Source organism: Amblyomma americanum, chromosome 4 (assembly GCF_052857255.1).
Source record: "Amblyomma americanum isolate KBUSLIRL-KWMA chromosome 4, ASM5285725v1, whole genome shotgun sequence".
Classification (NCBI taxonomy): domain Eukaryota; kingdom Metazoa; phylum Arthropoda; class Arachnida; order Ixodida; family Ixodidae; genus Amblyomma; species Amblyomma americanum.
Genome location: NC_135500.1, coordinates 137,676,307 through 137,700,729, shown reverse-complemented (window position 1 = coordinate 137,700,729; position 24,423 = coordinate 137,676,307). Strand labels below are relative to the sequence as shown.

The window sequence follows — 24,423 nt, the reverse complement described above, 5'->3', positions numbered from 1 at the left end:
CAGTGGTTGAGGCTGGAAAAAATTTAAAAGTCGGTACGATAAAGATGCACAGCTCTGTATACCATAAACAGACACGGGCGCGAACATTTTTTTTAGTAACGATAATTGCGCATGCTGGTGTCATCCACTGTCGGCGCAAGTAGCTTCAAAAATGCGAGGCGCGCACCGAACACCAGAGCTAACGGCAGCACCCATCCGCGCAGATTGTCACGCGTCTTCGTCCTCGAAAAAGCCTTGCCGCGTACGTAATGCGTGCCATGAATAATGGATGCCATTTTGGAGCCGGCGCCGCTTGGCGCTCATTGTTTCCACCGAGCCGACCCAAGTGCTGAGCAAGTGGCAGGATGCGTTCAGCGCGTGCACGTGTACGGAACACAATGCACCTGCTGCTGATACAGCTCGACCGTTGGCTGGCCATTGTGGCGTACTCGAGGTCGGTTGTTACCACTGCTCGTCTGCGGAGTAGTGTTGTGATAGCGCAGCTGTCCGGGCATAGTGCGTCAACAGCGGACAGCTCGTCGACGCTTTTTTTCCTCATTGTCGAGCGACTGAGGGCCGGCAGAGTTTAAGATTCGGCCGCGAGAACACCACAATAGCGAACACAATGGGACCATCAGAGCAGACGAATGGCTGCCTTCCTGTGTTTTGAGCCGTTGTATATATAAATTGCCCTAGTCAATCGCAGGAGTATAAAATACTCCACTGTATCAAGTTGTTCCTACAGCGAAGAAACCGGCCACGGTTCATGGGACTCGTTAAAACCATCCGCCTTTTGAAAAGTCGGCTATGCGAGCGAATGTCGTACCTTTGCGCAGCTGGAGAACGGAGTAAGAGGAAGTCGAGGCCTGCACGCGACACCTGTTGCCGTGCGTTGACCCGCACCCTTTAAAGACAGCCGCGGAATCGGCTGCTAGGACAAGCATATATGTTTGTGGTCGTATATGCAGGGTGTTCCACCGTCTGCAATTTAAAAAAAAAAAGCCTTTTGAGTTAGAAGAGCGCTTTTTTCAGCATAGCATTTTAATTGGTGCAGTACATCAGAATACAGCTAAGACGTGCTAATTAGCAGGCTTTTTAACTAACATTGAATACTAAACTTTTTAACTATTACTTTTAGGCTCCTTAATTATTGAGAGGCATGTAGCCCATCTTGAGTAATATCCATATCGTTTTTTTTTATTTCGAAAACGAGGTTAGCCTCGAAGCTGTGGCCCAACAAATTTTGGCGGCATTGTGGCCAAAATACATGCGCTCTCGAGACGCTTTCAGGCAAAGCAGCCTATCTAGTGCAAGTAACTACTAAGGAGGCTAACAGTAATAGTAAAAAAATAACTATTAAATATTAGTGAACCTGCTAGTTACCACGTCTTAGCTTCATTCATTCTGACCGCTGACAATGCTATGCCGAAAAAAGCGCTCTTTTAAATCAAAAAGCCTATTTAAAAAAATGCAGAAAGTTTTGCATCCTGTATAGGAAATGGCCGGCAAATTACTGCAGCGCGTATACATGCATTATACACCGCTTCTCTTGCTCGTGATTTGTCTTGCAGTTCTGCGACAAAACAGTATGCTAATTAATTGCAGTACGTTTATATTCCACAAAATAATAAAAAAGAGACTTAAACCAGTCTCTGCCGTCACGTATAGTTTAATTTGCTTTTGTCCGCTAGCTCAACTGTCAAGGACTAGTGGCTTGAAACTTTCCTGTACAGACCACCCGACATTTTTTTTTCTGTCTGAAACTAGTCGCGCACGCACTCTTGCGATAAAAAGAAAAGGTAACGTTAATGACGTAATGTCGTAGAGGTAAGAGCAGTTTAATGCCGGCGTGTCTTTCGCAAACGTTAAGTGCTGTTCATGCCATTGCCGACATAGTGTGGCTGGGAGGCTAATTTTCTGCTAGCTTTTTTTTTTTCAGGGGCTCTAATAATGACGGAACTTCAGCTTGTCTTCAAGCAAAACATGTTTTTTTTAAAGGGAGCTAATTTCCCGAAATGACGCGTCCTTTAACTTGCCAAAAGTGTACTCGCTCGCCACTGTGTTGCTGTTTGGGCGGGTGAACTTCTTGAAACGCATTTATAAAAAATCTTTATTTTTATATTCGGTACTATCCTCCCCTCTGACAGCCCCGTGGTCCGTTGTAAAAAACGAAACGAAAAAACAAACAAACAAACAGAGAAGTAAATCTGATAGCGAGAATTTGGTAGCGCGGAGAAGACAGATGGACTTGAGCTTTCGCTCTGGTCACCAATAACACGAAAACCACACTGATCAATAAAAGTAGAGAAGCTTGGAAGGCAGAGGTCGAGCCGCGAAAATTGTCAAAGACCGTTTCACATCATCCACGTTTAAACTCGGTAAAAGTTTTTTCCAAATTCTTTCACTGCCTTGCCCGACATATGACAGTGCTCAATCTCCTAACCATTCCAGTTGCGGTACTCCAGCCAGACTGTTTGTTCCAAAATCCGGCTTGCTTACTGATGCGAAATTTAGATGGCGGCAGATAATCGTGTCACTTGCGTCGACAAGATTAAATGTTCGCAGCAGCTGCTAATAAATTGCAGGGCGCTGACGCTATTTCGAGAGTATTTACTGCGTCCTCTAGTCTCTCAGTGATCACCGAAAATCGACCGAAGGAGTCGTTTGAAGTTTTAACCTTCGTTTTGTACCTGACGTGATCGAACAACTCTGATGAGAGCCTGGTGTCACTTGTGCACTGTACCTTCACTGCATTCGTTACTTTATTATAAAGTAAAAAAAAAGACAAAACCACAGAACTTACGTGCTTTTATTTTTCTCCTAGTGTGTTAATTAAGTTTCTTCGAAACGTTCATGAAGGAAAAAAATATGCTCCGCTTCTTTTCCTCCACATGGTTGTCTACAGTTTCATTGTCTAAGTTCGCTATAAGCTGTAATGAAGGCTGGACTGTCGTTATTGTTGCGGTTCGCTGGGCGCGATGTACGGGATCGCCGCCGGAGTGGTGGTGGTGGTAAACATTTATTATGTACAAGGAGGTGTTTGGGCCCAGGCGCTATGGCCCAGGTCCTCACAAATCTAGGCGGAGCTCCGATTCCGGAGCCCCAATGGCGTCTAGCGCCGCTCGCGCCCTGGCGACCAAGGTCCGTTGGGACTGCAGGTCATGGCAGCTGAGCAGCGTCGCCTCCCAGGCCTCCCTAGAAGGCCGGAGTGCCGGTAGAGGGAGTACCACAGTCAGGACACGGGCAGCAGGGGAAGAAAGAGGCTGACTGTATTTACATTTACAGGCATTAATGCTCAATTGGAGAAGGGGCGGTACTGGAGCGACGGCAGAATTGGGCTCTCTCATCTGGTTTCTTGTCCACTCTGCTCGAAGAATGCGCTGTCGTCCGGTGGTTGCGGCATCCCTCTCGCAGTCGGGTTCTTCGCCTCCATATTCTGTCACCACCAGCTCGCAGCAGGCGCCAGAGCCTCAGTTATAGATCGTCGTCCAGGTCAGCCGATTCCGGGAAGGCCCTCTTAGAAACGGGCCACACTCAGGGTTCTGTCCCGCTCGCTGAGGCCGTCCCCTTCTCGCGAAGTTGTAGTGCAAGGGGGGAGGAGGATGACGCCGAAACAACGCCGGAAACACGTGGCCGTCGATTGCTGAATAGTCAGCGATGCTGAGCGTACGCACACATGAAACACAAAGGGGGGTCGTTAGACGTATATATTGTTTAAAAATTGTGCGCATGCAGCGAATGTTGCGAGGAACGGTAGAAAAGATTTATTTTTCTTGCCAACGCTTCCGCTCTCGTGCCAACAACGCCTAGTGAGCAGCTGAGTTCCTTTCGAAATTGTTCAGAGGCGAAGCGTTCCTGCAAACTGTTATCGTAAAGTAAGTAGCTGCCTCTCTAAAGCCTGCTCGAGCTTGTGCGTTTAACATGTACTATGCCTAGGGAATGTGAAGAGAACCTTTGGGCCATTGCATCGGTTATGTATGGTCACGACCTGTCTGCACTGCGATGGGACGTTTTAGACGCCGCATAAGGCTCAACTCATCAATCAAACCCATAGACGCACGTTTACGCACGAGAAGCTTTCTTCACTGCATCTATTGTTTGCGTGCGGTGAAGCAAACCAAAATTGGCGCAGGAGGATTGTTTTAAGGACGCAAGGTCTGTTCAACTCGGCGGTGTTAGTGGAGCAGGTCTCGTGGCATACTAGTGCCAGCTGCATTTTCGAGCACTGTGACACTGTCTGCCCTACGAGTGCTGCGAGATCGAGTGCAGAGAGCGCGACCGGCGCGGTGAATAATCTCGCGTGGCACGTGAATCCGCCATGTGCAGATATCGGGCACCGCATCATCGAAACGAATGATTCGCTGCCAGCATCACGACTGCAGATTCGATTAAAGTGATCTCATCGAATGTGGACATGATGCCGCCCTTCCGCAGTCGTCGGAGGCGCGCTTAGGGCTAAGGAAGGAGAAAAGGAGGCCGACGAGCCCAAAGTTGGCTGGTCGAAGTAAGTTAGGAAAGTGGGAAGTTAGCGAACGTCTTTTCTTCTTTGCGTCCGTGTCTTCGGTTTGTGCTCTCACTGTTGTTCGCTGAATAATGAGCGAACGCAGCAACGTGTACCACTCAGCTTGGGAAAAGATTGTTTCCTTTTTCTTGCTCTTTTATGCGTTACAGCGATTTTGCTAGAGTGTCTAGTTGTGTCACGTCAGTGGTAAATATAAATTTTATAGTAGCGAGCAGTTGAGTGATGGGACCTCATGTATTTCCCTTCTGGGCCGGCACTGCTGGCAGGACAACTGCAAAAAGGCAAGTATGTGTCGTGTTGCTGGATCTGAAGCCCATTACGGCAGTCTGCGCGGACCTCTTTCATGTTCAGTGCCCAGAATGTTCATGTACTCTGCATTAAAGACACGCTAAGGACAATTCCAATTTTTATTAAAAATAGGTTCTACAACTCTTTGTGGCCACGTTTGTTTTTGTTTCGAGGGCAAAATAAGCATTTATTGCTGAAAAAAAAATTGCTTTTTCCACTACTCGATTCAAACTTGTGACGTCAAGATCTCAAAAAGACTCCGTGATCGCTGTTTTGGTTTGAATGCTGGTGTAGCCTAGCCTTAGGGATCCGCGAAAAAACCTCTCTTGACGTCACCGCAGTTTACTTTCGAAAACACCCGGTGGGGGCGATGCCTGTATTCGTTTTTTGTTTTACCCATTTCTAGTTTATCGAAGCTCCCTTTTCGGCGAGAGTAGTTTCTTTGAGATGAGACGCGGTAATCTGTCGACACTAAGCGAACTTAAGTTTTGTCCTCAGTGACCGATAGGGCTGTCATCGCGAAGCCTTGTCTTTTGGTGAACCGCATTACCTGTTCTCGAGACTGAAACGCCTGAACGCGTACACTTTGACATGAGTTCGCATGCGCATTGTTCCGACGTTGTTCTCGCAGTTCAACTTCCTCTTCTGCCAAATTGCGTTCCTGCTCTTCTCGTTCCCCTACCGGCTGCTGCTGCACCCGTCGCGGGTGTCGCCGACGACGAGGCATGCGGTGGCACTTTCCGTCGGATTGGTCTTCGGCTTCTTCTGCTTCGGATAGTAAGTGACGACTCACTACTACTACTACTACTACTACTACTACTACTACTACTACTACTACTACTACTACTACTACTAACATACGTCATTACCAGGAATTCATGAGTTGCAGTCACTCCGTCATTGTCTTTCCTTCTTATGCCATGAATACTGTCAGCACGCTAATTTTGAATGATCAAATCTATGCGCCACTTAGTGGCAGTCAGGGGAACTAGACGCGCTTGTTCCGAATTCCTGGTAAGGTGTTCCGGGCGTGTAAGGGGTGTCACAAAGCGCTTATGTACAGGGTGTCCCAGCTAACTTTAGCCAGGGCTTAAAACCATGTCGAGGCACTAACCATGTCGAGCGACCAAGATCATGTCATTGGCTGTTGTACGGAGCGAGTCACACTAGTTTTGGTGTTCTGCTCAATTGCATAAGTAGTTGAGATTTATTAACCTGCTTCGCAAGAAACGAAGTTAGGTGAAAAATTCCTACGAAAAAGTTGTAGAACAGTCCACAAAACGTCTGATTGAACAGTTTCCAACTTTCCATCTTTTGCGTATTATTTTTTTCCGCTAACTGCAGATGGCCGCGAAGTACAAAAAAATACCACGTGACATGCCCGCTTGCGCTCCGCGACTGCATGGCTCCCAAACGTTGCGCGTGAGTCGCACAGGCGCCGGCTGTGCGACTTACGCCAGCCCAAGCTGATAAGGGCTGCGTCTGCTTGTCGCTGTCACAAACCGCCGCGCGGCGAGCATACCGCTGGCGTAACTTCGCTTGGACTGGACTTAGCGCGTAGCGCACCCTCACGAAATTAATCTGTTGAAAACATTGCCGCACTCGTTGGCCAGCATGGGTTCTTGTTCTGGAAAATTAAGCCCCGTGAAAAGCTTCTCAGCCCCCCCCCCCCCCCCCCCTTATTTTTTGTCAGAGATAGAAATTTGACATCGAATGAGTTCAGTTCGGCTCTCCAGCTTTTGCAGGTTGGCCGCTTCATTGCTGAATGGGAAGAGGGGGGGAAGGAGTTTTAGTGTTTATTAATTTTTTTTTTAAGTTCCAAGCTGTCTAGACACTGTCGAACAGTGCGGTGGAATTGCAAAACGCTGTGAAAAATAAATAAATAAAAGACTCTCTTGAAATGCGTCGGCGTCTGCGATTGAAGCGACGGTAAAACGCAAAGCAGTGTTTCCGGTCGTTTGTTGTCGCGAAATGGGTGGCGGCGCTGTGCGCTATCGTATCGAAAAGAAGCGAAACATTCGAAAACAGAAATAAGACGTTCGTCTTTTTTCCCGGTGTATGAAGAATCTACAAGTACAGCTGTGTAGCGCCGCACCCTTCGAGCTCCCCCTCAGTGAAGCCACTGCCGTGCTTTCCCGAGATCCTTGTTCATAGCTGCTGGTGCGAAACTCCGCTTAGAAACATATACAGCTGTCGCCACTGCTTGGAGCTTTGCAGTAGAAGGCGCCAGCTGGGGGCGGCAAATGTAAATGAATTACTAAGTATATATAGCCAAGGCAGCCACTCTTTCAATTCATTGCGCGGCCACGACGGCGGCGCCGATCATTTGTATGCGCAGAATGAACAGATGAAAGCACGTGGCACGAGAGACTGAACGAGGAAATTCCCATGCTCGCCTGAAGCGGACCTAAGTTCTCTCGCCATTGCTTGCTGGTCGCATCTGGCCTGGCGTCAAACCAGTTTCTCTTTCTGTTCACAGTGCTGTTATTGCGTCAGTCGGTGAATGCACCCGTCCTGAGTTCCGACCTTGAAGCGTGCTTTGGAGGCTCAGTTACCAATGAGGAGCAAGGAGCAGGGAGGATTTGATGGCGCGTGCGAATTTTAACTTTCGAATTAGGGGAATCCCCCAAGGTGGAGAAGATTTGTAATAAGGGAGTAATTACTCATTGACATCCACCCAAGCGCAGCTATACGGCTTACAAAAGAAAGCTATACAGCATTCTCAGAAACTTTTTTCTTTTTCTGCTTTTGCCGGAGCGTACATTTATATGCAGCTTAGGAGACGTTCAAGCATTGAAGGAAATTAAAAAAAAACTGTATATGTTCAGGTAAAAAGTCCGGGACGTATAACCATTGATATCGGTTCCATAATGTCATCTATAAAAAAATTGACTGCGCTGGAATAATTTCCGTGAATCAAGAAACTCGGTCAGAACCAGCGCAAACTGGTCTTTCTTTTTTTTTTTAGATTTCGGCCCCTTACATCACTTTCTTTGCAATACGGTACATATGCCCACCCATCGAAAGATTGTCACCGCGCCTTTTCTTACAACTATTTGAAGCCCCACAGAGAACGGCACATAGTGTACAACTATTTCTAACCCCACACAGACGCGCGCATGGTGTTCGATAATTGTCTGACGACGTCCTAAGACAGCGCGTCCCACCCAATAACAACGAAGTGGTTCTGTTTGCGCTGGCGCTAGTTCGAATCCTGCTCCGGGGACAATAGTGTTGCAAGTTTTTTACTGCCAGCTACCGTTAGGACGGAAAAGTTCGGAAGTTTTCGGGTAAGTTCGCTGCGATTTTCGAGAGATGTTCGCCATGCATCTACCGAGAATGGGAGCTGAAAACATTTCATGCTAAAAACTGTCGCTGCTTGTAGTCATTATCTTCAAGCGCTTTGAAATGCATTGCTTGTTCTGCTTTTAATCAATTTGTACGACTGTTATTTACTGCATGTTTCACTGGTTTTGTTGTCAGGAGCCACCGCGGTAATGGTAATCGGTAACCGTCCCGGAACTTGTAACTTGTACACAGTTTATTTAGCGGCCCACAGGTGTCGTGACAGTAAGCTAACCTCCGAGTTCTGGCCCAACAACACCGCCGGATTTCAGTACATGGGACCTCTGGATGGGTTTAGAAACTACACTGTGTTAAAGAACTGGGTCCTTGTCGCTGCAGGTCAACCTTCACAGCTGGTGAACGCAGGAGTTTTTTTTTTTCGACATAATAGGACATAGTTTATCTTGTAGAGAGTCCCTCACGTTCTTGGTACAAGAGCTCCGCCTCACAATACACAACTTTAACACTCCCACGAGAATTGGCAACAGAGTCAGCGCGGACACCAGCCCGGACTTGACAATGAGCCGCAACCTTGCGGGTATCACGGGGAACACAACACATCACACATTAGGGAGCGATCATTACATCCTCTCTGTTACAGTACCGTACAAACAAAGAACGACCCTTCACCTAACACACAAACTCACCAACTGAGATGCGGTCCGCGCCGCACGGGCAGCCCTTCCTGACAGACATCGACCAGTGGGTGGCATCACTCATGAACGATGTCTCCGCACACACTTGAACCCTTGACACCACACCAGATACGCCCACCCTCGGCACTCGCCTGGCCCACCTATGGGAGGCCCACCATAACATCCTAGAGCGCTGGAAAGGGCAAAAGCTCAATCGGGCACTTAAAAAGCGGCTAGCCGCACTGCAAACACAAATTACTGAGCACTCTGAGGAGCTCTGCCGATCCAACTGGGGACAGATTTGCGACAGTATGGCTGGCAATCTGTCCTCCAAACGCAGTTGGCAACTCCTCCGTCACTTAATTGACCCCACGCAATCCAAAACAGCCACACAACACCACGTCACACGCCTTATACACAGGACCGACCTTTCTCCCGACGAACTTATCGATATACATAGGAACACACATACAACTCCCGGTACCTCAAACCCCCTGCCCCCCTATGCCGGCACCCCGAATGCCAATCTCGACGCGGAGATTACGGAAGCAGAAGTCAGAGCGGCCCTCCTGACTTTCCGCTCTAACTCCAATCCAGGAGTTGACCGTATCTCCAATAGCATGCTCCGCAATTTGGACGATCAGTCAATTGCCCAGCTCACGGGGTACTTCAACACATGCTGGCAGGAGGACACCCTTCCGCAATCCTGGCGTCACGCCAAAATCTTATTCATACCCAAGCCCCACAAACCCCTTACACATGCAGATCTTCGTCCTATCTCACTAACATCATGCCTGGGCAAGCTTTTGGAGCATGTCGCACTCGCCCGACTCACCCAACACATGACGGAGCAAGACCTCTACCCGCACAGAATGGCGGGCCTCCGTCCCCACCTGTCGGCACAGGGCGCCATTCTCGCGCTCACAGGATATTTTCGACCCCCCATACCGGGCCACACAAAAGCTGTTCTCGCCTTGGACCTCTCCAAAGCCTTTGATCGCCTATACCATCAAGTGTTCATGGCGGCGCTATCCCCCTTGAACATAGGTGAACGTATGTACACTTATATTCAAACATTCCTTACTAACCACACGGCCGAAATTCACTTCGGTCCCCACACATCCCGCCCATATACACTTAGTGGGGTTGGCGCCCCCCAGGGATCTGTCCTCTCCCCTTTTCTCTTCAATGTCACACTCATCCCCCTTGCTCGAAACTACAAACCATCCCTCACCTTCGGTATACTCTCTATGCTGATGATATCACTCTATGGACCACCCATGGCAGTGATGGAGACATAGAGAATACTCTGCAGTCGGCAGCTACCCTCACCCAAACACATGCGCGGAGTATCGGACTCCCATGCTCTCCGGAGAAGTCGGAGCTCCTTATACTCCGCCCCACAACCCGAAACTGCCCCATAGCCCCACAACCGTGACACTGGAAAACCGGTACATCCCGGAGGTACACACTCTCCGGGTACTGGGCCTCCACATCCAGAACAACGGGAAAAACACTCTAACCATCCATAAACTCAAGATGACGGTGGTGTCGATATCTCACCTAATCCGCCGAGTTTCTGGACAACACCGGGGCATGAAGGGGCATGGCCTATGTGGTCTCATTCATGCCTTCGTCCTCAGCCATTTTCTCTTCACGCTCCCCCACCTGAAACTCCAGGGCACAGAAATCTCCATCTTGGATTCCATGATCCGGGCAGCGTTTAAGACAGCACTACACCTACCCCTAAATACTTAACCGAAAAACTTCTCCAGCTAGGCCTACACAACACGATAGTTGAGCTTATCGAGGCCCACCGACAGACACAAAACATACGTCTCGCGAGAACCACCACTGGCAGACACATCCTACATACCCTCGGTATCAAGATACCAGCCACGAATCCCACCCAGCTCCAGATTCCCCGCTAAATTCACCGCGAGCTACTTATTAAACCTCCCCCCAAAAACATGCACCCCACCTACCACGAACCCCGCCGCAGAGCTCGCGCACGGGCGCTCCACAAACACTATGGCACGGAACCGGATGCCGTGTGGGTGGATGCCGCGTGCACTGGCAAGGACGTGGTTGTAGTCATCACGAACCCCTCCCTACAACCCATTGCCACCCTTCACATATCCCCCACTGCCACTTCGGAGGAGGCTGAAGAGGCCGCCATTGCCCTAGCCATCACGCGCACGGAGGCTCGGTATATACTATCGGACTCTAAAACTGCCATACTAAATTTTACCCGCGGGAAAGTTCACGTCCCTGCATTTCGCATACTGAACTCCCTCGCCGCACACCCGCCCCGCCACATGGAGCTCATATGGGTGCCTGCCCACTCCGGGAATCCCGGAAACGAGGCTGCCAACGCTTTAGCCCGAGGTTCTCTCAACCGGACATCGGCGGCCTCCAATCTGAGGGTTTTCACGGGAGAGCATGCATTCATTCAGTGAACTGACGCAGGCCTGCAAAGCCGAGCGTCGGCTGTACCCCCCACCCCATACCTTCCTCGACAATTATCATCAGACACTTTGGAGGCGGCTCCAAACACGCACCTTACCCTCCCCTTATATACGCTCGCGCTATCACCAAGTCCACACAAACCACTCCTGTACCCTCTGCCACCGCCCCAAAGTCACTCTCTCTCGATCATATCGTTTTCCTTTGCCCGGCGCGGAGTAGCAGGCCAGGGTCACCTTTCATTAGAATACTTTCTCTCTCTTTCTCTTTTTTCTGGGCATGATGAGCTGCATGCTTCGCACCAGTACGAGATGCTGCAACTGCATCTACACCTTTCGGCACGCCTTCAGCTACCTCTTTCGCATCTCTAGTGAGCCAGCGCTGTGGACGACTTGTAGTAGAGTCACATTCTGTACTCGAAATTGTATGCCGCGACGCGAATGGCCCTCTGATGGTCGTGCACCCACGGCGCACCGTAGGCCCCGATGGTTCACTTAGTAAAGTGCCTCGGCCAGCCTGCAGTGCTGCGCCTGGTTCTGAACGTCGCGCAATGTTGTAGTGTGCGCACCGGCAGGATGCGCTTCATAAACTTGGGCCCGTTGCCGCGCGCGGAGCGGTAGGCCAAGCTCAAGCTTTTATTTCGCAGTCAACCTCTTTCATTCGTTTCTCATTCGTAAATTGCTCTCCTGGTCCTAAATGGATCATTTCCCTTCCTGAAAGTCCGTGACTATACAAGTGCTCTACTTGTTTCTACGGAAATAACTGTCATGCATTTATTGTTCGTGTAGTTTTTTTTATCCGTTTGTTGCGACGAAATTTGCCCCTGTATGGAACCGTAATCTCTTTAAATTAAACACCAATTGCTATCGACTGACAAGCTTTTGAATGTTCTTTAGTTGGATACGACTCTAGAACACAGGGCTTTTCCCCGTCAAAGAACCCCGTTCCAGCCAATGGCGTCGGCCGATTCTCATGATCCTGCTAGCGTGGCGATGCAGGGAGCGGCGCCACAATGGAAACAGGGGTATATCCCTGACCGTAGAGGGAAGAGATTATCCTCTTTCATCTGCCGCTCCCTGCTTTGTCACACTAGCAGGGTCATGAGAATCGGCTGACCCCACTGGCTGGAAGGGAGTTTTTTGACGGGGTAAAGCCGCTGTGTACTTGAGTTGTATCCGACTATATAGTGACTGTGTCTCCGCTTCGGCAGCAAAAGCCTAATATTGGCATATCTGTATTTTGGCCGTATCGACGGTGATCCTAGCAAAACTGGCGTATCTGCAGTATTTTTGAAATATATTCATTTTTTGAAATTAACATTTGCATGACATTGATAGGGCAGTGTATTTTAAGGAAAGAAAAAGAAATCAAGAAAGGAAATCTCTTTCCTTGTTACAAACTAAGCACGCTCTGACCTCGATATGCGCGCCTTTTGGCATGGCTGTTCTTAAAGCCGAGTTCATTCGTATAGAATTTCGCGCAGAGCGCATTGGCAGAGTTACCGCTTGCGTTTCGCATCTCATCCGTGCTGTTGTCTCATTTCTTCTGAAGCTTTTCTCGTAAACGCGCCGTTTGTGACTCTGTTCTATCTTCTCGTTATTTTCAGCCAAATTCTTCACCTCGTTGCCCAAGCCACCCTAGTTTACGTAATCATCCTTTTTGCGAGTCCGGAAAGTATGCACAAGTAAGTGACACAACCTGTTCACTCCCTCATTCGCGCGCGTGGCTTAGTAGAGAGTTTTAGCATGCTGTGAGCTGTAGCTTTTCATGTGCAGTCCGCTTATGGGCAATTTCTTGTAGGCTTGTTCACGGTAGTTGTGTACAGCGGGGACCGGGAGTTAAAACTTCAGTTATACTACCTGCATATATGCCCGCACTGCCTGTGCGTAGCTTCAGCTCTTGACGGCAGTGCATGGTATCTCTGCCCTATACCGCTACCACCAACAGCCAATAGTGAATGCTTTGTTTGTGGTATGCGGAAACATGCTAAAACTGTCAGTCACGTGCCGTGGGCTTGTATAGATAGCTGTTCCAGCTACATTGTGTTTCCGTATGAGAGTCATGTTGCCCGTGGGGCTGTCTCGTTTGGCGTTTGTTTTGGTCAAGTTACCGTGTTTTACCAGCTACTAGATTACATTCATTCATTCATTCATTCATTCATTCATTCATTCATTCATTCATTCATTCATTCATTCATTCATTCATTCATTCATTCATTCATTCATACACCGGAGTGTACAGGAGGCCAAGGTAAAAGCCGTTCTACGACGGCTTGAGGGGTCCCTAGCCCCCAAATACAGTGGCAGTGGAAAGCATAAACACATCAACAAAAAAAGATTACAGCCTTATGCCACTTGTATGGGAGCATTCTCAAACATAGAAAGATTATACAGAGATTATACAGAGAGATTATATACACATAGATTATAGAGATTATACAGATTATACAGAGAGGATCTAGGAAGTACATACATGTATGCACAAAAAACAAGAATAGAAACATCCATGATGACAATCAGTTTGTAAATAGCTGTTTAAACTCAGACAGGGTAAATTTCACAAGATCAGTGCCTTATCTATTGTAATCATTTAGAAGCCTCGGTAAAGTATTCTGGAGCATTTGTGTACCATAATTGGTGCGGCATTTTGGGATCTTCCTAGTATTATGTGTTTCTTGTGGGATATGGCAGATCATTTTGCGTCAATCCTGCGACGTCGAAAAGGAGAGATACCGAGTGTTTTGCGCTAAAATAGAACACGCGAGACAGTATATAACGGCATAAATCATGTGCTCGGTGCACGTTGAACTGTTTAAAGAGAGGGGCAGACGATTCTGTATATTTCAGGTTTGAAATTATACGTAAGGTTCTTTTTTGTAGTTTTAACAGCTTGTTTAAATTTGTCGTGGTAGTATAGTGCCCCATACTAAAAAGCAGTAATGTAGAGAGGCCACAAAGAGAGCATTATATATGATTAGTTTTACTGATAGTGGAAGGCAGTAACGGTGGTGATTTAGTAATCCAGTGACCGAGCTTGAAGTGACATAGTTCTTCTGTCTCTGTGCTCAGTTAGGTCGCGCCATCAAGAACGTGCATTCTTAGTAGCCATATATTACATTGCATTACCGACATACTACATTACTTTTACATTTATTGTCTTGTGTTTGGCGCATTATGGCTTAGTTTCCGCTGCGCCACTATACATCTCCAATACTCCTGCTGCTGCTTTAAGGTGTTCTCACGCGCTTAAAAGCACTAATCGGATGCGTCTCAGTAAAAATTTCTACGACAAGGGACCCGCGGAGAAGCAACCTATTCGGGAAACCTAGGTAACGCGACCTTGTGGGGGTCATCAACACCTACACAAAGTATTGTGAGCAAACTGACCACCCTGGCAGGTGGCAGTTTAATTATGGTTGATCGCGAGAGGTTTATCGGGAAGAGCAACTTAGGACGCACAAGGCCCCCCCCAGTGGCAGCACCTGCCATCATAGGACAGTGGCGCATCCCTTGACCGCTGCACCATTGCGCAAGGAGTGGTGTGAAGACTCCGCGGGAAACATGAACGTGAAGTTGAGAATAACCAATTAACTCATTAACGCTATAGAGTAATACAATTAAGGCGGAGCTTAAGTGTCCCCTCCATTTTTTCCCTCCCACTTTCCCGTACCATTCTCCCCCAGGATAGCGCTGGTGGTCGGCATGGCCTACCTGTCGGCCATTCACATCATGCGTCAGATCTACGACTACGGGGGATACCACTTGGACGTCACCGGGTAAGGTGTGGCCCGCACCTGGGCCCTGCATTCTTTCGCTTTATAGCGCAATATATGAGCGCAGCCGCGCGTCACGGCGTATTCCACGTTATTGGTAGCTTCACGATCCAGTAAAATTGATCTTATAGGCCTTTCATTATTGTGCATTGCCTTTGTATTCGGATCACAGGAACTATTCGACGGCGAAGAAATACTCTGTCTTTATCGCTATGTGGATCGTGAAACGAAATGAAAATAATCAACAAGAATAATCGGCTGAGTCCGGTTTCACATTTTTGTCGGCGTATTTTATCAGCACCCGCTGCGGTGGTTCAGTGGTTAAGGCGCTCGTCTACTGAACAGGAGTACACGGGTTCGAACCTCGACCGCAGCGGCCGCGCTTCGGTGGAGGCGAGACGCAAAGCAAAAGGCGCCCGTGTGCTGTGCGATGTCAGTGCACGTTAAAGATTCCCGGGTGGTCGAAATTATTCCGGAGACCTCCTCTATACGGCACCTCTTTCTTCTCTCTTTTTTTGCTACCTCCTTTATCCCTACCCTTACGACGCGGTTCGGGTGTCCACCGAGATATATGAGACAGTTACTGCATCATTTCATTTCCTCAAAGAACAATTTTATTGTTTCAGGCTTCTATAGTGGTGGACATGCGCGCTTATTAAACGAAGTGCACGGGAGTGCTGCGTTGTGGCGAAGAAAGACAGCTTCGTGCCCGTTAGATAGCATTGACTTATAAAAGCACGATATCGTTTCCCGGAGCGTCTGCTGTACTGGAGCGAGGTCATTGCTTTAAATGATCTATGGTTTGGAGTTACGTCCCATATTGGCTGGTTATTGCGCGGATATAATATGGGCGCGTTTATTGGCGGAAAGGCTATTTGGAGATAAAAAAATGCTTAAGGAGGCAAACATTACGCGGATTGTGAACGGGAGAGACTGCTGTGCAATCGATTTTTATGGGCTTTTAATAGCAGAACTTCGAGGCCCCAGCGCGTAGTCAAAATATGCTCCCTGTCTCGTACATACAGATGGAAATCTTTTTTTCTTGTTACGGGTTGCCCCAGTATTTGGTAATGGAAGCATGCTGCTGTGCGTAGAGGCTGACTCGTAAGGACTGCGCCCCTACCTCCACGCTACGAAAAAAAAAAAGAAAAAGGAGAATAAATTTCGTCATGAAACCGCGAACTCTTGAATTTTAAATCTTGGAAGTGTCACATCGCTGATGCTGATCACCTTCGTGATCGTATCATGGGCTTCCAGCTTTAAATTTGCACTGCAAACACATTTTCGTAGAGTCCAGGTTAGCGTCACTCGAATCTGTGCTTGTTTCTATAGTACTATTAACAATATTTTTTTTGGGAAAGGAAATGGCGTAGTATCTGTCTCATATATCGTTGGACACCTGAACCGCGCCGTAAAGGAAGGGATAAAGGAGGGAGTGAAAGAAGAAAGTAAGAAAGAGGTGCCGCAGTGGAGGGCTCCGGAATAATTTCGACCACCTGGGGATCTTTAATGTGCACTGACATCGCACAGCACACGAGCGCCTTATCGTTTCGCCTCCATCGAAACGCAGCCGCCGCGGTCGGGTTCGAACCCGGGAACTCTGGATCAGTAGCCGAGCGCCCTAACCACTGAGCCACCGCGGCGGGTTTTCTATAGTACTGTGAAAAACAAATGAAAATAAATGAAATAAAATGATTGCAGTGAATGCATGCTTTCAATCTGCAGCTGTTGGCCGACCGACGCAGTATGCGTTTAAGAGTACTTATTATTTTCTGTTTGTTAAAATAAACATTGTTTAGCAGAGCTGAGGGCGCAGCCTGCTGGCAAGGGGGGTAGGGGGATGGGGGATTGTTTTACAGCTGGGCTTCACACATGAACTTAGTAAATAAGGGCCACGTCTGGTGGCAAAAACTTTTACATATCTGCGCTGTCATTTGTACTGCACTGTCTGCATTTAATTTATCTACGGCGGTAAGCAAAATGCTTTTAGTTGACGAGGAGCCGCGACGTGTCATCCGCTGCTGTCTCACTGACACTGGCCGAGAGGCATACAGCGCACACATATCCGTGAACGTTCGCGCAGCTGCTGTGCGGTGCCGTCTCGCAGTCTAGTCACTGAAGATAACCGCCAGCAACGCGGATAGAAGAGACGGTTTGACAAGCGCTGTGCGTGCAGTACGCTGTGTATTTCAAATCTGCATGTGGACGAACTCTCTAGCTTAGTAGTGTTTCCCTATATTTGCAGCCGGAATTTGTGCAAACACGCCAGCGTTTTTTACGGGCGAAGTCAAAAGGACGTAACTGAGACTGTCAGTTAACTAAATTTCCCCCAACATTACGTAACAGGCCATTTTTCATTTGTGTGTCGTGCAGCTGGTGACAATGAGGAGAAAAAAAAAAATGCCGAGAGTGACGTGGTCGTTAGAGCCGGAAACGGTTCGTTATTGCCGGCATTTTTTTCGTCCTTTTTTTGTTGTTCTAGCCGTAGCGCTTTTTCATGGTTCCTTTACCGCAGAAAGCACTTCGCGGGTTATTTTTTGCATGCGGGAATAATCCATTGGCAGTTTATCTACAAAGATTATCCGTATTATTTTCTGTATAGAAGATAGGCTAGTACCGGATTACATCTTACACAACCGTGTTGATGATGGAGCTTCTGGACTTCCTTAAGATCTTCATAGCGGTAAATAACGCACCCCTAGTGTTACCAAGGAATATTACGAGTGTGTGAAGACGTCGAATTCGGCCGTGGCAAAAAAAAAAGGAGGTCACTGTTTCTTCAGTTCTTCCAAGTTTTGCCCCGCCGCGGTGGCTCAGTGGTTAAGGCGCTCGACTACTGATCCGGAGTTCCCGGGTTCGAACCCGACCGCGGCGGCTGCGTTTTTATGGAGGCAAAACGCTAAGGCGCCCGTGTGCTGTGCGATGTCAGTGCACGTTAAAGATACCCAGGTGGTCGAAATTATTCCGGAGCCTTCCACTACGGCACCTCTTCTTCCTTTCTTCTTTCACTCCCTCCTTTATCCCTTCCCTTACGGCGCGGTTCAGGTGTCCAACGATATATGAGACAGATACTGCGCCATTTCCTTTCCCCCAAGACTAATTAAAAAAAAAAAGCTTGGGAGTGCGGAAAGAAGTAATGGAGTAATACTATTAGCAGAAGTATTTGGTTATCGGTCATTTGAAGCAGATGCGTTTTTATTCTGCAGCCGATTTAATTTGTATCCCGGAGTAACTTAGTAACAGAAGAATCTGCTACATTTAGCAAATTTGTGACAGAAGCTTTTCTAAGCACTGCTTAAAAGCGTCTTTCAGACCGCTCTTTGGAAAGACCGTCTAGGAGGATGAACTCGGGTCAAATGTATCTCGTGAGACACATGGCAATTGAGAGTTTTAGCATAGCGGAGATGTACTGGAGTCGATGTAAACTGGATTAGCGGACGCCTTCTACGCATGCGCAGTGGCCCCGCTCTTGCCACGGCGCGTGCGCAGAGGGAGTCCGGTAATCCGGTGTACGTCCACACTAGTATGTCACCGCTATATAAAAAACTCCAATAAAACCGTCCTATAAACGGGACGCAGACAGAAAATGACACGACAGCCTATCTCCAAGCTGCTTTCTCGATTTGATCAGGCTGTAGGTAAAATCAGGCTCATACTAAGAGCTTCAAACAAATTTTCTCATCGCTATTCGATACGAATATCGCTTAATAGAGAAGTAGTAGAAAGAAGTAGAAAAGTGTACAACAGCTTGATCTTACCGGTACTCACCTACGGGGCAGAAACGTGGAGGCTAACGAAAAGAGTTAAGCTTAAGTTAAGGACAACGCAGCGAGCGATGGAAAGAAAAATGATAGGCGTAACGTTAAGAGATCGGAAGCGGGCAGAGTGGGTGAGGGAAAAAACACGGGTTAATGACATCCTAGTCGAAATCGAGAGGAAGAAATGGCCTTGGACAGGGCATGCAATGCGAAGGCAAGATAACCGCTGGTCCTTAAGGGTAACGGAGTGGATTCCAAGACAAGGTAAGCGTAGCAGGGGGCGGCAGAAGGTTAGGTGGGCGGATGAGATTAAGAAGTTTGCGGGCATAGGGTGGGCGCAGCTGGCAAAGGACAGGGTTAATTGGAGAGACATGGGAGAGGCCTTTTCCCTGCAGTGGGTGTAGTAAGGCTGATGATGATGAAAAAAGAAACGCTTGATTCAGGTCGAGGCAAATTTCTTTAAATGTAGACCAACGGGTGAACTTGTGGCAGCGGATGAAGCGGGAGCAAGAACGCAGGGCAAAACAGCGACGTTCGGAGGCAGAAAAATTAAATAGGTCTGCTCCAATGCACCAACAAGCCCAAGTGTCTACCCTTCCGCTCCAAAGATTCAACTCAAAGAAGAAAGAAGTAGTAACGAAGACAACAGGGCGGCAGGGGCGTAGCCAGGGGGGTGGCTTATGGGGCTTCAGCCCCCCTCCCCCGAATTTTTTCGAACTGTTACGCACCGCTGACTAAAACAACCACCGGCGCCGGAAGTCATTCCGGATTTTGTCACCTGCAGTGTCTTTTTCAGACTAGAAAAGACACTTTGTCGCGAACATTGCTAACTCGGGTTGGATTTCGTGGCAACGCCCATGCACCTGGAGTCATGCAACGCAAGGGGCCCCATCCTAGCACAAACTTTCAAGGGCCTATTAGTGGCTCGCTGTTGCGACTAAAATTTCGGTGCAATTACTCGTAATACATGACCGGTGACAGCTGCTGCTGCGCAGTACACTGGAAACAACGTCATTGAGATTTTTCCCTGGCCGTTGCATATGTACAAAAATGTAAAGGTTTTTGAACGACAAACATTCATTAAGATATTTGTCCTCTAGTTGCTAATTTCATGGCCTTTACGTTTCTCACGTTAGTGGCATGCACTTCTTTGCTGGTTCCGGACCGATATAGTTCTAGACTCCGTGTGATATTTTCTTTACTTATTAAAAACATAAAAGTGAGCAGGGGACAAGACACAGAAAAGCAAACAGGACGAGCATGATTACAATACTTAAAACTGAGCAGGGGACAAGACACAGAAGAGAAGCAAGCAGGACGAGCTTGTCCTGTTTCTTTCTCTCCTGTGTCGTGTCCCCTGCTCAATTTTATGTTTTGTAATGATCTCTGCCACGATTTTTAAGACATACGAATACATTATTTTATTTTAAAATATACATATTTCAGTTGTCTAGACAGTGCGTAGCGTTATCTAATACACAATGGCATTGTCAATGGCAATGACAATGCAATTATTATTGTTACGTTTGATCCTTCCACAAATTCTATGAGGAGGCCGCGCTGCAACATGAGCCACCCCCCAGAGCAGCGCAGTGCCTGTCCTGTCTTGTACGTTCCTCCGACCCTGTTCCGTGGATCGTAATCAACTGGCCCAAACAACCGCGCTATTGCAACGAAGGGAAGGGATTGAATTAAGGGCTGATTCGCCGACCTGCGCTCAGTCCGTGTCCAAGTATCGGAGACCAACCGTAGCGCTCGCGCGATCAGTAGAGGCCCCTATAGTTTCGTATTTGAGGTTTTTGCATAAGACGACTGAGCTTCCCTTCCGCCTGAATTGAAATTCAGGTGCGTTCATGTGCACCTCGAAGTGCGTTCATGTGCACCCTTACTACTATCTATGGCAGAGTGGAACTCGTTACCGGCTGACATAGTTTCTGAAACTGAGCTATCACATTTCCAAACAAAACTTTCATCGCACCTTGGCCTACAAGATTCACCGTGATATTTTCAGTATTGTTGAAGCAGTAAGTCTTATACGCTCAACCTATGTATCTTTCAGCGACTGCAGTGATGTGTACTTGCAATTTGTATATATAGTTATTCTTTGTATTTGTTAACTACTGTGTGCCAATAATTTGTATTGTGTTGTTTTCATGCCCCCCCCCCCCCCCCCCATGTAATGCCCACTTGGGCCTTTAGGGTATTTAAATAAATAAATAAATATATTTCGAACACCGCGTTTATCGTTCGTTACGTGAGAGATGCGTTTTAATGCGAGAGCATTAAAAACCTTATCGGGGAAAAAAAAAATGTCTCGTCTGTCATAAAATTCGCCCATTGGCTGAAGGGAAGGGACGTCGTCATAGCGGATAATTCCCATTGGTTGGAGGGAAGGCACGTAACTAGATCGGACTTGACGCCACTAGATCGGAAGTGACGTCACGTTCGGTAAAAGGCATCGACATCTTGTAATGCTACCGCACTGTCAACACACAAGGCAATAAGATGTCCCTGCGATTTTCTTTTCTTCTTTCCCGCAGCCCTCTGATGGTGGCCACTCAGAAGGTGACCAGCATTGCGTTCAACCTGCACGACGGACTCTCCGAGAAAAGAGACATCATCCTGCACCCCGAGCAGAGAAGGCAGATGATCAGGTGAGCACGTGCGCCTAACGGACTGCGCTCTGTTCCCAACGAGATTCGTTGGCAACATGTGCCAGTCAGGCTCAGTTTCTAGTTCCAACCTGTGCTTTGAGCTCATAGTGGTATAGCAGGTAGAAGAAAGCGGTTGTGATTAAGTGATTAAACATATAATTTCTCGCTGTTATAATTAACTTCATCTGCCCTGGTAATCATGGCGTCGCCGTTGATTACGTCAGAGCACTCTGTCACTGTGCATAAGATCTCTTAAAAGTGACCTCAGTAACATGAAAGTGACATCAGAGTGAACCTGAGCTTTTAATTCTAATAGCCTGCGATTACTTTTGTTCTTTTCGTGCCTAATAGTTACATTGTAGTATTTTTCATTTCCGTTTTGCCTAATCGTTTTCTTCAAACCTATAATTTGTGTTATATTGTTTTTTTATCGCCTGCTTCTTTATTTACTCTCTGGTGCCTAATTATTTATCCATGTTATACCTAGCCTGTTTATTGTTCCTTTGCTTGTTAATGAAGTTCCTTGTACATGCTTCTACACTTACCCCCCCCCCCCCCCCTCCTTATGTAGTACCCTGAAAGGAGGGCCTTTAGGGGTATGCTGAATAAATAAGTAAACAAACCTCTACCTCTCTTTGATGGCGACTTGTAAAACGCACTTCGCGCTTTGCATTACAGTCGGGGTGGACAAAGATACACGAAGTATAGCGAAGTATAACATTGCACCTTCTTCATGGATTTTTTAAAAAAGTCGACTTATTATGAGTGCCTTTCAAATCGTCGAGAAAGTTGGAGCAATACAGCTGGGCTTCATTGGTGCAGTCAACCCACAGGATCACTTTCGAGCTGCAACAAAATCTATTTGACTGCATTGTGACAGCCAAGTTTGTATTGCGTCACCGTGACACTTTGTCCCGCGATTATATGAACCCGTAACAAGCCATGGTCCGAAGGGGAGACGTGGAAATACAGAGCGAAAGGATAGCACAGACTGCGCAGTGTAATCCTTTGCACTGCACATGTGAGCCAAAGTCAGTATGTCGGGTGGGTAAAGCCTATACCGCTTTAGTGCATTCGTACCTCCGAATGAATGAATGAATGAATGAATGAATGAATGAATGAATGAATGAATGAATGAATGAATGAATCAATGAATGAATGAATGAATGATCTCCGTTCTGCAGAAAATCCGGCGTCGACGCCAACATTGTGAGCGGTAAAGCATGTGGGCAACCTTCCACCTAGGTCACGTCACTTCGTGAACGCGATCACAACCTGCCAACCGTGGCAGGTGGCAGTTCAATTAATGATTGGTCGCTAGAGGTTGCCCGGGAAGGGCAATCTGGGCTTCGCAGCAATCCAGTGCAATCCTGTAATTTTAATCCTGTGCTGCGGAACAAGGACACGAGACAACACACAACGCAGGACTCAGCGCCCGTCCGGGGTTGTGTGCTCTCTCGTGTCATTGTTCCATAGGACTGGATTAATGTTTTGTAACAACGAACCAACTATTCCAGGCCGAAATCGTGATTGAATGTATGAGGACTATCCGCGATCTGCGAACGTAACGTAGAAAATGACCATTTACGCATATATGGGCATTGATCCATTAACGCTATCGCGTTATTCTTTTTTTTTTTGCATTCGTCTCGAAATATGGACGCACGAAGAAATTGAAGCGTGACTCCACTGCGCCTGCACGTGCCGAGTTGAGTGCATGATGGTTAAACGTCTTTCTCATTCACATCCAGTTAATAATGCGAAAGTATTAGACGGCTTATCGACACAGAAAACCCCGCGTCGCGCAAAAAATGGCGACGTTACAAAACTCGGGATTGGTCGAAACGGTGGAATGTCATAAAAGGCAGGAAAATACGAAATGTGAAGCAGTGGTGGTCAGTTACTAGTACTTACAACTGCGCCTACTACAGAGGAATATAATAAGAATAGAATGGGATTAAGAATGGAATTGTAATAGAGTTTCAACTGCTTTCGCATTTCGATCCTAAGTTTCTGAAGTGCCCCCTGTAATGTCTTTACGGATGGCTCCAGCTGGTCGTGCTTTAGCTGTGACCAGAAAAAAAAAGGTTAACAATTAAGAAGCGCGCGTTGCTTTACATCCTGGGTGCAGTCGAACGCAAGAACTACTGTGCGGTCATTTCGTCCCCAGATTAGGAAATGGCGCGTCGACGCAACAAATCCGAGCGCGAAACAAATGTATCTGTACGATGGGCTGGCGTTAACGAGGGAGTTTCCTTGAAAGGTCTTTACTGCTCGTTCAGCTGTGGCCTCCTTATCTACTCCGCCGTCGCCGCAAATAGCGCGCTGTAACGCGCGTCACGCGCTTTTCGACTGGACTCTGCTCTTGCAACAGCTGCCGGTGCTGTTGCTGGCGGCGCTAGAGGAACAGATGCACGCAACATGACCCGGCGTTAGAGTTCTGTCGTTCGCTTCGAGAGTTCGTGGCGAACGCGCACAGTTGGTTCCGACGCAGTTTAGCGTCTGTTTTCTTATTGTCCTCGCGAATTGCGCAAAGTGATGCTCGGTCACTCACCTGGCATCTGACAGGTATCGACGAACGTCGGTGCGGACCGACTGGCTGTGTTTGCTGCAACGCAGTTCACAGCGTCAGAGCTGGATTCATCTTCCTGTGGCAGATGACGCGCCATGGTGTTCGACTGCTGACCATGGCATGGCGGGTTCGAATCCCGGCCTCGGCGGCCGTATTTCAATGGAGGTGAAACTTAAAGGGATACTGCATTAAATTTTAGGCAGTCTAATACTCTACTTGAATGAAAGCTGAAGTTCCAAGTACACTGAAACCGGATCGTTTTTTTTTGCACGAAGCAAGCGGAAAGCACCTTTTTCCCCTCATTTTTCCTTGAACTGGAGCACCTGTCGGCGGCGCCTCGAACTACTGCTCTTTGGAAGCTGTGACGTCACGCGTCTCCCTGCCTCCGCGTCCAGCCGGCCCCGCCGCTTCGGTGTCACTGCTCGCGCATGC

The 24,423-nt window shown here is 47.8% G+C and overlaps 2 protein-coding genes across 2 annotated transcripts in view; one reads left to right on the top strand and one right to left on the bottom strand.

Annotated features, from left to right (window-relative positions):
- LOC144128425 (zinc finger X-chromosomal protein-like) overlaps nucleotides 1-24,193 on the bottom strand; it is a 36,434-nt gene extending 12,241 nt beyond the window's left edge. Inside the window, exon 1 of the mRNA XM_077661811.1 lies at nucleotides 23,974-24,193. Within this exon, the coding sequence (XP_077517937.1) occupies nucleotides 23,974-24,088 (115 nt within the window). The 5' untranslated portion in view covers nucleotides 24,089-24,193. The remainder of the gene's footprint in view (nucleotides 1-23,973) is intronic.
- oys (lysophospholipid acyltransferase 6) overlaps nucleotides 1-24,423 on the top strand; it is a 54,496-nt gene that overhangs the window by 1,628 nt on the left and 28,445 nt on the right. The window contains exons 2-5 of the mRNA XM_077661808.1: nucleotides 5,421-5,566; nucleotides 12,842-12,919; nucleotides 14,918-15,010; nucleotides 21,306-21,419. Of these exons, the coding sequence (XP_077517934.1) occupies nucleotides 5,421-5,566; nucleotides 12,842-12,919; nucleotides 14,918-15,010; nucleotides 21,306-21,419 (431 nt within the window). The remainder of the gene's footprint in view (nucleotides 1-5,420; nucleotides 5,567-12,841; nucleotides 12,920-14,917; nucleotides 15,011-21,305; nucleotides 21,420-24,423) is intronic.